The sequence below is a fragment of the Podarcis tiliguerta genome (genome assembly GCF_965153285.1).
Source record: "Podarcis tiliguerta genome assembly, chromosome: 1".
NCBI lineage: Eukaryota > Metazoa > Chordata > Lepidosauria > Squamata > Lacertidae > Podarcis > Podarcis tiliguerta.
In genome coordinates this window covers 83,261,687-83,275,247 of record NC_139534.1, presented here as the reverse complement: position 1 = coordinate 83,275,247, position 13,561 = coordinate 83,261,687, and the positions used below count along the sequence as shown (strand labels likewise).

Below are 13,561 nucleotides of genomic sequence, written 5' to 3'. Positions count from 1 at the left end.
CAACTTACTATATCTACAGTATATTAATCATTCCTTCATTTTAAACCACTGTAGTAAATATACAGCTTTCTGTGTGTTGCTTCCTCAGAAGATAAAAAACAGTATGTACTTACATATTGTGGTGTATACAACCATGATAATTTATGAGGGGCATGTCTATAAATATAATTACGATGCATAAAGATCAAATGCAATTATCAATCAGTCCCAGGTGCATTGTGCAAATATATCAGTTTTATTTCTCTTCTGTGGAAATAATTACAGACATTCAGGTATAAACATTTTAAGTTAATGCAGTCCAGAGTTTAAATGCAAAAATAAATATAAAGTCCAGCAGCGGATTGCATCCATAAAGCATCTCATATTTTTTTTAACAGTTAGAAAAAGATGTGCAATTTTTTATTTCCCCTTCGTTTTCTAAAAAAAGGGGTGGGGGTGGGGGAGGAGAGAGAGAAAAAAACTCAGTCAAGGTAGAAGCATACATACAAGCACTTTCTTTAAAAAGATTTTGACCTCACTTGCGAACTGCCCTGGGCATCTACTACATTCACACCGGATCTTTATCAGAGTTTTAAAGAAAAGAAGGGAAAGGAAACGAGGAGGTGGCGACTCGCACGCTCTTCCCAAAGTCTCTTGTCTTGTTACAGGATTTGGGTGGAGTGTAGGAGGCAAAACAAGGAGGGGGCGTCCGTTCCCGGCGAGGGAAAAGCCAAACAACCAGAAACCGTCCCTTTCGGCTTTAGAAAAGAGACTCTGCGGAGTTCCTCTCGGTTTCACTTCCTTATGGAGCGCGGGGCCAGAGAGGGGCGGCGGGTGTCCCGTCCTGTCCTGCCCGCTTCTCATGCCCCCGTCCCGGGTCCCTCAGAGCGGGGAGTCGGAGTCGCTGGAGTCCAGGCTGTTCCTCAGGCGGCTGCAGCTGCTGAGCTTCTTCTCCCTCTGCTGCAGGCTGAGGTTCTGGGTGCTCCTCCGGAGGCACTCGAGGGACTGCAGGAAGGACTTCTTGGCTTTCTCCTCCTCCATGGGGGAGACCCCTTCCTCCTCCACCTCCTGGATCTCGTCGAAGGTCACCGGCTGCGTCTTGAAGCGCGACTGGCGGGGTCTGCGCAGCTTGCCCCGAGGCAGCTTGGCCGGCCGGGTGGGCTGAGGGAACTCCTCGGCGATGCAGACGAAGTGCGGCATCACCGCCTGGTAGCTCGAGCAGATGCCCATCAGCTCCGCGGGCTTGGCGGCGGCGGCAGCCATCGGGCGGGGGAAAGAGAAAAGCGAACGCCGAGAAAGAGAGCGCGCGCGCCAGAAAACGAGCGCCCCGAAGAGCGCCTCGCGCTTGGCTCTCGCTTTGTGCTTCTCCTTATTCTTCGCTGCCTTGAGGCGTTTCTCTCTCTCTAAGGCGAGGGAGACCCGGGCGAAAAAGGCGGGAAAGCCGCCGGAGGTGGGGCGAGAGGGTGGCTTCTGCCGCTTCGCAGCCGAAAAAGCGCGCTGGGGAGGAGAGTAAATCCTGCTGGTGGCGGCGACTGGCAGAAAGAAGCGCGCGCTCCGCTGGTGTCCCCGCGCCACGCTGCTTCCGCGCCTGGCTGGATCTCCCCGCGCTCCCCGCCGATATATATATACCCCTCGCCTGCCCACACAGGAGCATGCTCAGATGACAAGCAATGCCATTTAAAGGCGCTGAGGCCGCTTCCCTTCCGCCTGACGACGACGTCGACGCGCGCTCCCACCGCCCCTCTCCCTCGCCGCCGTGGGGGGATTGCTCTTCCAAGGAGCGGCGGAAAGCCCCGCCAGCACCCACCGCAGAAACGGCCGGGGGAGGGAGCGAGGGAACCCGGAAGGCGAGGCGGAGGTGAGGGGACGAGGGACGCGCCAAAACACGTCGCCCCCGCCTGCTGGGGGAGGGGGGTTCCTGGAGAAGAAGAGGCCTCTTTTTCGCAGGGGGAGGCGGCGAAGGCAGCCGGGAAAGCAGACGCGGAATAGGCGCGATGGGATCTCCCGACTTTCTTTTAACTTTGAAGCAGCCACAGGGGAAGCATAGAAGTCCGACTTCGATCACAGAATTGTAGAGTTGGAAGAGGTCCCAAGGGTCATCTAGTCCAACCCACTGCAATGCTCGGGGATTTTATTAGCAGCGTTTACGAGGGGGGGGGGGGAGGTTTAAGCGCGTGAGTGTGGATTTAAATCCCGCTCCCCACATGGTCCGTTTCCTTCCTCTTTGCAGCCCCAAATTCTGGCTGCTGTTACCCCACTTGCGCTGGGGAGGATTTTCACACACAAACACGACTTAAGACGGCAAAAAGATCAGTGCAGACGTACATCGTGTCGCTTGCAAAGCAGCGCTTGGTTCCGTCAACCCGATTTGGAAGGAAGATGTCTTTGGGATGGTTGGTCTGGGGCTCCGTCGCTTCAGCCCGCCTAATCCTTGTGCTGCAAAACGGATCTCCCCAAATGGCGAAGGGTTGCATTTGGACGGAATACCGTGTGTGTGCGTGGACGACACGCGTTACTTCCAAGACACGGGTTGGGATCAATAGGGCAATTCCAAAGAAGGCAAATTTCTATGGGGGGGGCGGGGAGTTTGGGGCTACTGCTCTCTCCCAAGACGTTTGGCTTCTGACAACGTACTGATATTTCTTTATTGGTTTTTAGTAAGAATATTTCTAATCATCCAGGGCATAATACAACATACTCCTATATAATATACAGATCTCATACAATTACATAAAACAGTCATGGAATTTCAGTTGTCTGCAGTGGTAAAATAGACATAGAGTTGGGAAAGAATTCTGTTTGAGATTTTGGACAGCCTCTGCCAGGGGTCTGGCTCATTATAAGGCAGTTTGACATGTTCATATAACAAACATCCCCTGTAAAAGAGAATTGCTGCATCTTTCCATCCCACATTTGCAAATGATGTGAGAGGGGCCCATAACATGATCCAGCAAACATGTTTTCAGACTTCAGGCTATGCTTGCCTCTCAAAATCACACTGACACCTTATTTGCTATGTATTCAAACCTCCCCCCTCCCCATGTAATAAGAAAGCTACTTGAGAATAACAGTAGCCAAAGAAATATTTTTTGGCTAAACATGTAACATCATGATGACATTTTTAAAAAATCATGTCAAAAAGATTGGATTTTTAAAAACACTATATATTTGACATCCTCAATGAAAGTTTATCTTCTAAAACTTAAATTGTTATTTTAATCAGCTACAAAAAAACATAGGAAAGGATCACATATCTTGTCCACAACCTTCAAAAACTTGCTGCAGGCACCTCTCTTCTGGAAAGCTTTACCACAACCCAAAGACTGCATTAAACTGTGACTGAAGCTATTGCATCATCAGGCTTAATTCCTGGCTCCTTTGTGAGCAGAGTATATGGCATCAAATTGCGGGTGGGGGTGGAGAAGGATGCTAACTTGACAGGGCTAACCTTTGGATGTCTGTGTTACATCTGCACTGACTAACATCAGTGAGACTTGCCTGGCTTCTAAAGAGCGAGGCTGGTATGGCATATACTAAGATAGGGACAGGGAAGCCTTGAATGCTAGAACAACACTAAAATAGCTTTGATTTTTCTAGATTTTGTGTGTATATACACAAGTATCAGTGTAGTTGAAAATATATTGAAATTAGCCTGCAGCCCGTGAGGTAGGACATACCCTTTAACAGTGTGGGGCAGCTCGATTCTGTTGATAGGGGAGCTTGAATTAGTTATTATGTACATTTTCTGGTATGATTTGATTGGCCACCCCCTGTAGGGGTGGAGGACCTATTAAGATGATCTCCCCCCTTTCCAAGAGCAATAGAATTATTCCTGAATGGTCTGAGGAAATTTTCTCATGGAAAGGATTGACATTCCTGTCAAGGCACTAGTCTCAGTGTAGAATGGCGAGATGTGCAGGGCTACCAACACCATCACTCTAGCAGGGTTTTCCAAACTTGGGTCTCCAACTGGTTTTGGACTACAATTCCCATCATCTCTGACCACTGGTCCTTCTAGCTAGGGATGATGGGAGTTGTAGTCCAACAGCAGCTGGAGATAAAAACCACCTCAGTCCAGCAGGATACTGTGGTCAACAGTCTCAAAAGCTGCAGAGAAGTTGATACAGTATAAAAGAAAAGTAGAAGATGTGGGCTGTAAGTTTTGTTGACAGCTCCATCCCCATCACCTTGGATCCCCGAGGGAATGTTCAGTGGCATGTATTTATTTAATCAATTAATCTTTAAACTCAAGTGAATCAGGCATCAGAGAACTTGAGCAAGTATGCTTGAGCTCATTTGCACACCTTAAGCTCTGAACCTGCATGTTCAGAACAAAGGGCTCTATCCAGTCTTGTGCCAGCAGATTTCCACTGGCACAATGGGATTTTAATCCTTTCTACTCCTACTTTCATGGTTCCAAAAATCTGCTCCTACCCTAACTCTCTGGAGCTGATTTTGAGGGTGCAGGGGTGGGCTGGCAGGAACAAGAACGGAAGAGGCAGCATGAAATAGAAGACTTGAATGTACAGTCTTTGAGTCCTAAGTTAATTTCAAGGATTCCAAAGATTGTTCCATTAAAGCAGGAACAAATGGCATCATTTTGTCCCTTCTTATCCACATGGTGACTGCAAAATCACAGAGTTCTGGAAGGCAAAGTGAATGTTTGCTTAGAAGATACCTGAACTGAGAGCAGACAAGAAATAAGCAGGATAAGAAAAGACTTTCAGATTCAAGAAGGGGTGGCATCTACTGGAATCATTATGGCCTTGCAAAAGTAGCAACAAGGCCTTTTGGCAGCCTGTCGAGCTACAATTAACTTCTGTGGTGGTGGGTGGGAAGATATATTAGCTGCCAACAGGAGAAGAAATTAATGATTAAAGTTCTTTGCTGCAGCCTCTCAGCTCCTTGGCTTTTAAAAGCATCTTAGGTTCAGGATCAATGGCAAGCTATTTTTATTGGAAATACAGTTAAGTTAATGAAGTAATGATAGCATTGTTTTTCCCCAAAACGAAATAATTATGTATGCCTTAAATGCATTTCCTCATGAATAAATTCTGTCAATGTCCATGGGATTTAGGAATATAGATGCAGAAACTTAGGCTGCAATCCTATACATACTTAATTGGGAGTATGTTCCATTGAGCTCAATGGGATTACTTCTGAATAGACATATACTGTATATGATTGCACTATTAATCCCTCAAATGAAAATCCATGAGAAAAACATCTTCAGCTTTGATCTGAAATACAGCATACACTTTTGTTGACATGTAAGAAAATTTGCAGCTCATGCCCATGAAAATAAAATTCCACAATGGTCCTTACTCTAGATTTTAATGGAAAGCCTTAATTCATTTTGAAATTCCAAGATATAGGAACTGATCCGAGTAACTATTATAGGAATGCCCAATGGGATTTTTTGACCTTCCCCTTTTAACTGCAGGCTTCCGCAAGGCACATCACAAACTACTTTGAAACTCCTTTCAGTTTTAAGAAGACATATGCTATGCAAAGAAGGGGAACTGCTGTTCAGAGATAAGCAGCCAAACCCCACTTTGGGCACATGGGACTAGTCAGGTGACTAGCCGTGTTTCTCAAGCAAATTCACCAGAAGATGCTCATGAACATTATCCATTTCCTGTTGTTTACTTCCAGCATCTAGCTGTTTAAAGCATCTTTGAACAGAGCTTATGGGTTTTTTTAAAAATCACGGCTAGTAGCTTTCTGAAGCTCATGAAAGTTACATCCTTTCCTTTGAAGACAAGAATGAAGCATTACTAAGCAAATGCACAGATTTACCAATGTCTGCTTTCATAGAGCAAACCCTATTATTTAACACTGCTGAGCATTTCTGTCATGTTGGACTGGAGCTGCTACAGAGAAAGGGCTCGACGAGAGCAATTTTCCTCTTATATAAACAGATGTTTGACCTGCCTTAGCAACAGACTTATCAGAAAAGAATTAAATGCTCTGCACAAAGCACATTTGATTTCTAACTCATAATTAAATACTAATCATGTTCATTCTTCCCCTTCTACCCTTCCCTGTTTTTCCTCCATCTGGGTTGAGCCTTGCCATTGTGATAATAAAAGACTTTGGATAATTTTCTGTTGAGTCAGGGTACCATCACCTGTGTGAAAATAAGAGAGATGCAATTCACCAAGCAATGGGACTGCATAGTCTCTATTTATGTCAGTTTGGCCCATGTGGAAATCCCCTCTGGGCCCCTTTGCAACAGAAGCACACAGCAGTTGGGGCCAGTGGGTTTTGCCCAAGGAAGCCTACATGTTTGATGAGACAATTCAGTGAAAATATGCAATGATGCAATCTTCCAACTTGAGCTTGCAAAGTGCACTAGTGTCTATATTTGTTCCTGTGGCTTAAGTCATTGCTTTAATCTAGATCCCTTCTGGTATCTGGAAATGTGACACCTGACATATAGATGACTGATATTTCATGCCATGTGGTTGCTCCAAGCAAGTATATTCCTTGCATAGAACAAATTCAATATAGCATATACATACAGACCGTGCCTGGCCAGGATTGCAGGAGACAAGCACTCGCCCCTTGTCTATATCTGGTAATGTCTGAAGTGCTGCATGTTAAATAAAATTGATAACTGGTGTTAGCGTTTCTGGCTGCTTTGCAGTTCAGTGCTAAGCGTCTAGTTTGTTAGCTTAGCTATGCAAATTTTAAAGAAGTTTTTAAAAGAAAGGAAAGACAGGTTCAACGAGCAAACATAATCTCTGTGAATTCTGCACTCTCCCGAGAGTCTGCAATGGTGCTATTGGCTGAAGAGCTATATTATCAATCTTAATTGAAAGGCTTGTTGCCTTGTGTGTTTAAGATTCTTAACAGTAAATTCCATAATTTTGTATGCAGAAGAGTTGTCAACATTTTAATGAAATGGCACTAGAGAACACATCTGCAAAGCAATTTTATTTAAACAGAGAACTTTATTTGAGGCTATTGAGAAGCAGTTAATGGTAGGTAGCTAGGGATGCGTCAAATGTTCTCAATTATTTTTGTTCGTCAGATTGAGAGCAATGCTTTAGCGCAACGTTAAAAAATAATAATTTTTTTGGCCGTATTTCTACATCACCCTTCCTCCAAAAGAAGCCTAGGCTGATGAGCAACAAAAGATAACACAAACAATGCACATCAATAGATAAACACATACAAGGTACCAAAAGAATCTCTAAAATAACAAAGTCTTTTTAAATGACTTGGATGAAGGAATTGAGGGGATGCTCATCAAATTTGCAGATGACACCAAACTGGGAGGGGTAGTTAATGCTGCAGAAGACAGAATCAGAATTCAAAAGGACCTTAACAGATTGGAGAACTGGGCGGAAGCTAACAAAATTAATTTCAATAGGGACAAATAGAAGGTTCTGCACTTAGGAAGAACCAGATGCAGATACAGGATGGGGGACACCTGGCTTACTAGCAGTACATGTGAAAAGGATGTAGGGCTCTTGGTGGACCATGAGGCTGTTTCAACAGAAGTAATAGTACCACTCCATTCTGCCTTAGTCAGACCACACTTGGAATACTGTGTCCAATTCTGAGCACCACAATTTAAGGATGTTGACAAGCTGAAATGTGTGTAGAGGGCAACCAGGATGATCAAGGGTCTGGAAACTAAGCCTTATGAGGAGCGCTTGAAGGATCTGGGTATGTTTAGCTTGGAAAAGAGGAGACTGAGAGGAGATATGATAGCATAGCTGTCAACTTACAGGTTTGAAAATAAATAAATAAATAAAATAAGGGACCAGCAGCCAAAATAAGGGACCAGCAGCCTCACCTGTTCCAGGCACTCCAGTCTTTCTGTCCTCCTGGTCAAACTCATGCTGGTAGCTTCGAGAACACTGTCCAACCAACTTTGTAACCAGAGGTTCAGCTGAATAGAATCTGAATCACATGCACCACAAGGCCTATGCAGCCTCAACTTAAGATGGCTCCCCGGCCTGGCTTTGCACTGCAAAGTTTGCAGCAGCACGTGCAACAAAATGGCGTCCAGCATTCAAAAAACCCTCAGCTTGCATTAACTAGCCACACAAGGCATGCAAGCTCCACCCCCCAGTTGTTCTTAGACTTCTTATTGGGTGAGCAACACAGCCAAGCAACACAGTTAGAGCCTCCCCCCTCCCTGGCCGGCAGGGAGGGAGGGAGAGGAGTTGCTTCCTTTGAAATTTAAGGGACATTTATCAATAAGGGACAGCAGCGGGACATGGCGCTGGAATAAGGGACTGTCCCTTCAAATAAGGGACACTTGACAGCTATGTATGATAGCCATCTTCAACTACCTTAAGGGCCGTCACATGAAGGAGGGAGTATGCTTGTTTTCTCCTGCTCTGAAGAGTAGGACCCGAACCAATGGCTTCAAGTTGTAAAAAAGGAGATTCAGACTAAACATTTGGAATAAACTTTTTGATAGCAAGAGCTGTTCAGCAGTGGAACAGACTCTCACGAGAGGTGGACTCTCCTTCCTTGGAGGTTTTTAAACAGAGGTTGGATGGCCAACTGTCATGGATGCTTTAGCTGAGATTCCTGCATTGCAGGGGGTTGGACTAAATGAGCCTTGGGGTTCCTTCCAACTCTATGTTACTATGTTGTAAACAGCAGGAAGGACAAATTCCAGCTGAAGGGCATCAAATAGTCAGGATGCCACCACAGGTAAGACCCTGCTTTGCATGCCAAAACCATGAATCCTAGTGGGGAAGATATGGAAAACCCCACTCCCATCAATCATAGGGTTTGAATAAGCTGATATTGGAGGAGGCACTCCTGTAGATACTTGGATTCTAAGCTGTTTAGAGCTTTATAAGCCACTATCAAAACCTTGGATCAAGCCAGTAGCACATTGCAGCTAATGCTGTGCTTTTAAGATGGGTGTTTCATGCTCCCATCCCACTGCCCCAGTTAATAACTGGGCAGCAGCATTCTGCACAAGCTGAAACCTCCGGGCTGTTTTCAAGGATGGTTCCACATCAATAGCCCAAACTGCAGTACAGTGGTGCCTCGCAAGACGAAATTAATTCGTTCCGCGAGTCTCTTCATCTAGCGGTTTTTTCGTCTATTAGCGGTTTAGCAGCTATTAGCAGCTATTAAAGGCTTAAGGGATTAGCGGATTAGCTGCTCAAAGGCTATTAGCGGTTTAGTGGCTTAGAAAAAGGGGGTGGGGAGCGGAAAAAAATCTCAAGACTCGCAAGACATTTTCGTCTTGCGAAGCAAGCCCATAGGGAAATTCGTCCTGCGAAGCGCATTGAAAAACGGAAAACCCTTTCGTCTAGCGGGTTTTCCGTCTTGCGAGGCATTCGTCTTGCGGGGCACCACTGTAGTCCAAACATGAGGTTACTACACCATGGTTTAATGATATCTCATTCCAGAAATGGCCATAGCTGTTGTAGCTGGAAATAGGCATGCCTTGCCATCAAGGACACCTTCAGAGGGAATGCTATCCCATCCAGAACAGGCTGTCTCCCAGATTTCTGCTCATACGAACTGCCTATCCAAATTTCAGCTGGATTCAGTTGCAGTTTATTGACCCTAATTCAGTTTGCCATTGCCTCCAAACAACCAGATCCACGATTCAGAAAGAATGGAGAGCTAGAACATGCTGATAACATTGTACTCCAAATCACTATGTGACTCCAATGATCTGTTTCATATATCAATTAAATAGTATGGGAACTAAGATGGAACTTGGAAATTGCCATAGGCACAAAATGAGTCTCCTATTGCTACTCTGGTAGCAATATAGTAGGTAGGAGCATAACCACTGTGACACAGTAACCCCAACTCACAGAGCCATTCCAGGAGGATACTGTGGTCCATAGCATAAAAAGTTAGAGAGGTGTACTCTCTATATCGCTGTCGATGGGTGAATTAGTTGTAATACAGATCTATTTCAATTTGGTTCCAGCAGCACAAACAGCCTCCTCTAATTAGTTCTATTTTTCATAAGCTAATATATCATTTTTTTCTGAAATGGAGCATAATTAGCAGAGATTCCATTTTAGTATCTCAGCATGCCAGTCCAATCCTTTTGCGTACTTCAGCACCAATTAATGGATTTATTCCAGGGGAGAATGTGTCCTGTTTACTTCAGTTGCTATCTGCTTGCAATAAAAAAATTCAAGGTTAATCTGCCCCAGAGGTTTTTGTACACTCTCCTTTCCATCATTTTTAGTTATTCCAGCCTTCTTTCATTTTTACATAATAACTGATCAATGCCAACAACCCAACTCTGACAGGTTGGCATTAAAATGCACTCAGTTCAGAAAGCTTTCCATCCAGTACTGTTAACATTGCAGCAAAGCCATTCAAAAATGTTCCATCAGACAGAAATAATGTTGTGTTTCCAGGCTACAAAACACTTCATTCTAGTAAAATGTTGTCTCCTTCAAACCTCCAGATCAATGATGTTTCAGTAACAAACAGGCACACTTTTATGGAAGAAATATTTTGTGGCAGTTGGGAGATAGTGGTGTCAAACTATCTACTGCATCTATTTTACCAATCTTCTCTAGGGAAAATTCATTGAATCTAGTGGCAAAGAGAGAAGCTAAAAAACCCCCAAAGTTCAATATGAAGGAATATACTCATAGTCCTCCTTTCGGAAAACATCTTAGGAAATAGGGTTATATAGTTACATTTTGAGCCTACCTTTCTCCCCACAAAAATTGATATAAGAGAATGAAAAGGAAATCGCTGTGCATGTTCGAGTGTTGAAAAAATGGTGAGAAGCAAATGCACCATATAAATAATAATCTATGTCAGGGGTCAGCAAACGTTTTCAGCAGGGGGCCGCTCCACTGTCCCTCAGACCTTGTGGGGGGCCAGACTATATTTTTTGGGGGGAAATGAACTATGGTAATTCCTATGCCCCACAAATAACCCAGAGATGCATTTTAAATAAAAGGACACATTCTACTCATGTAAAAACACGAGGCAGGCCCCACAAATAACCCAGAGATGCATTTTAAATCAAAGGACACATTCTACTTATGTAAAAACATGCTGATTCCCAGACCATCCACGGGCCTGATTTAGAAGGCAATTGGGCCGGATTCGGCCCCCAGGCCTTAGTTTGCCTACCCATGATCTATTCTATGTCTTCCTTGTGGACACTTCTGGAATGCTGACCCTTGCTCATGGTAGCGTGCCGCTTGTAGCACCATTTGTATTTTGGATGAATTTCAAAACTGGAATAATTGTATAGAAATCTTCAATGAGGGGCAGTGGAGAGGGCTTTAGTTTCCTTCCAACTATGATTCTAATCTATATGAAACCCCTCCCACTGAAAGGGGGGGAGGCAGAAGATGGGCACTAAATGGCATTTGTGGGCTTAATATATATGGCAGTGAAGTCTCTATTCATATTTTTAAAAAACACCTATTAAAACCAGTAAAAGCAGTACATGATTATGTAAGTGGCAGTATCAGAGGACGAGTGTTTCCTGTACAGAGACAAAGCTGAGACGTTTGTTTCTGAACAATAAAAATGAAATGTTTCAGTACAGACCCTGCCACAGCAAATTACTGATGTATTTCAGTTCATTTTGCTGACAGATGTCAGAGTGAATAGCAGCTCTTCTGCTAAACCATCAATGGCATGCTGCATTCTCAATAATTCAGGGCACATGGTACAAGTGTACCTCTAGCAAACAGAAGTAATTGGAACGTTGTTGTTTTTAAAATCAACATGATTTTAAAATAAAATTTAAAAGGTAACAGCTACATGAAATAGCGCCTTCTGAATATGGATTCCCTTGCAGCCATGGATCAAAGCATCATTTTCATTCTGATCAGCACTACTCATTCATTTGTAGCACTTACAATCTCCACCCACTTCCAAAGGTTTGAAGGAGCTTAACATATAGTTTTCAAAGTAACCTAGGAAACTCCCAAAACCAAATGTGCTTAATTTCAGCAGAACTGCATCAGTTGTCATTAAATCATTCTCCAGTTAGTCCACATAGTTTCATACTTTGCAACTAGCTTCAAGACTGTTCTGTAACAGTCAAGCATGGCAAGACATTTCTTTTACCCCACTGAAGTGTATGAAGGGGGGGGGGGGGGAATGGTGAAAAGGAACTCCAGAAGGCAACCAGGGATGTCTTTGTCCTCAAAATTCTGGTCTTGACTGTAGCAGAGGCCCCTAGTCAACAGTGTGAAATAGGCAGAACTTGACATGCAAGCCCATTAGAGTTATAGGGAAATGTTCATAACTGAAGTCAGAATCCAAATTTAATTTTACGTCAATTTTAGAATTAGTCAAAAAATAACATATTTTTTTTTTGCAGGGGACTGTGCTGTGCACCTAACCTTCTGCACAGCATTTCTCTCTCTCTCTCTCTCTCTCTCTCTCAATTTGATGGTATTAGCAGTAGGAGTCATTCTGATACTGGATTTCAATAACTTTCCAGGCAACGATACTGCCCCATGACTGGAGCTACATGCCTGCTCTTTCTCAGTGTTGTTCTTCAGGCAGGACAGAGTAAAGATGAGCCTTACACTGGTAGTTTAGGGAAACATCTTTCAAGGACTAAAGTTGAACTACATCCTTTGAAATAGTCCGCTTTAAAAGGGGAAAATAGCTCAGCTCAGTCAAGTACTTCCTCAAAGAAAGCTTTATTGCAAAGCTAATGTTGGCCAGCAGGAAAGAAGAAACAAAAACAAATGCCAAGCTCAGCTTCAACGTAATCCTTGTAACAAGAGCAAGATATTCTTACTTCGATCAAACAAACTCTCTTATCTCTGTGCTAGCAGAGAGCCAGGAGCTGGCTGGAGATGTGACAGTAGGGGAAGAACAACCTGTGTTCAGGTGAACCAGAGCAAATGGCACATTGATCAAGATAGGATCAACCCTCAGCCCTTCTCGTTGGAGCTTGCACAACATGAACTATCCTGACAGGAGGAAACAGCTATCACTGTATGCAATGGACAAGATTTCCCTCACTCCATTCACTGGGCTGTTGTGTGGGACCATTTTCTTCCTGCTGCCTTGTCAGCCTGTCTGAGAAAAGCAACTAGCTCCAGCTTTCCAGAACAGGCAGTTCTCATAGCAGGCCATTAAACTGAAGCGGAGTTTGACTTGAAAAGGCTACCCAACATGCGTCTCCCAGGACCAGCTTTACCTATAGGCTTCCAGTTCTGAACATGGCATTGTCCATCTTCCACGAGCTCAAGACACATAGAGCCTGTTCTCTGATGTCGATCACAGGCCATAGCGTTGTCTCTTTTATGTTTAGGGTGCCTTCAGCATAAGTTTTAACCACTGGTTTATCTCTGCTGTGCATTTCATGGCTAGGCAATGCGCAGAGGATGAAGGGAAGGTTTATATACTGTGAAGACCTGCAGAGTGGAAAGGGCTGGAATCCTCTGCACATAGATATTGCACACTCTTACACAATCTCTGCCAGCCTGGCCACCTAGCATGAAGAACAGAAAATAGGTTTTGCTCACAGGGTCTCCAAAAAAACTCAAACAGCACATTGTGGGGGGAACCACTTCTCTATATGGGAGTAACCATTCAGTTTTATGGGAGAAAAATAATGGGTTATATTTGGTGTCAC

The 13,561-nt window shown here is 44.0% G+C and overlaps 1 protein-coding gene across 1 annotated transcript; it reads right to left on the bottom strand.

The window, feature by feature from the left end:
• Positions 1–214: 214 nt before the first annotated feature.
• On the bottom strand, positions 215–1,807 carry LOC310679940 (uncharacterized protein C11orf96 homolog). Its single transcript, XM_083445926.1, has one exon. The coding sequence runs from the start codon at positions 1,240–1,242 to the stop codon at positions 862–864; it is 381 nt and encodes a 126-aa protein (XP_083302052.1). The 5' UTR covers positions 1,243–1,807; the 3' UTR covers positions 215–861.
• Between the last annotated feature and the right edge of the window lie 11,754 nt (positions 1,808–13,561).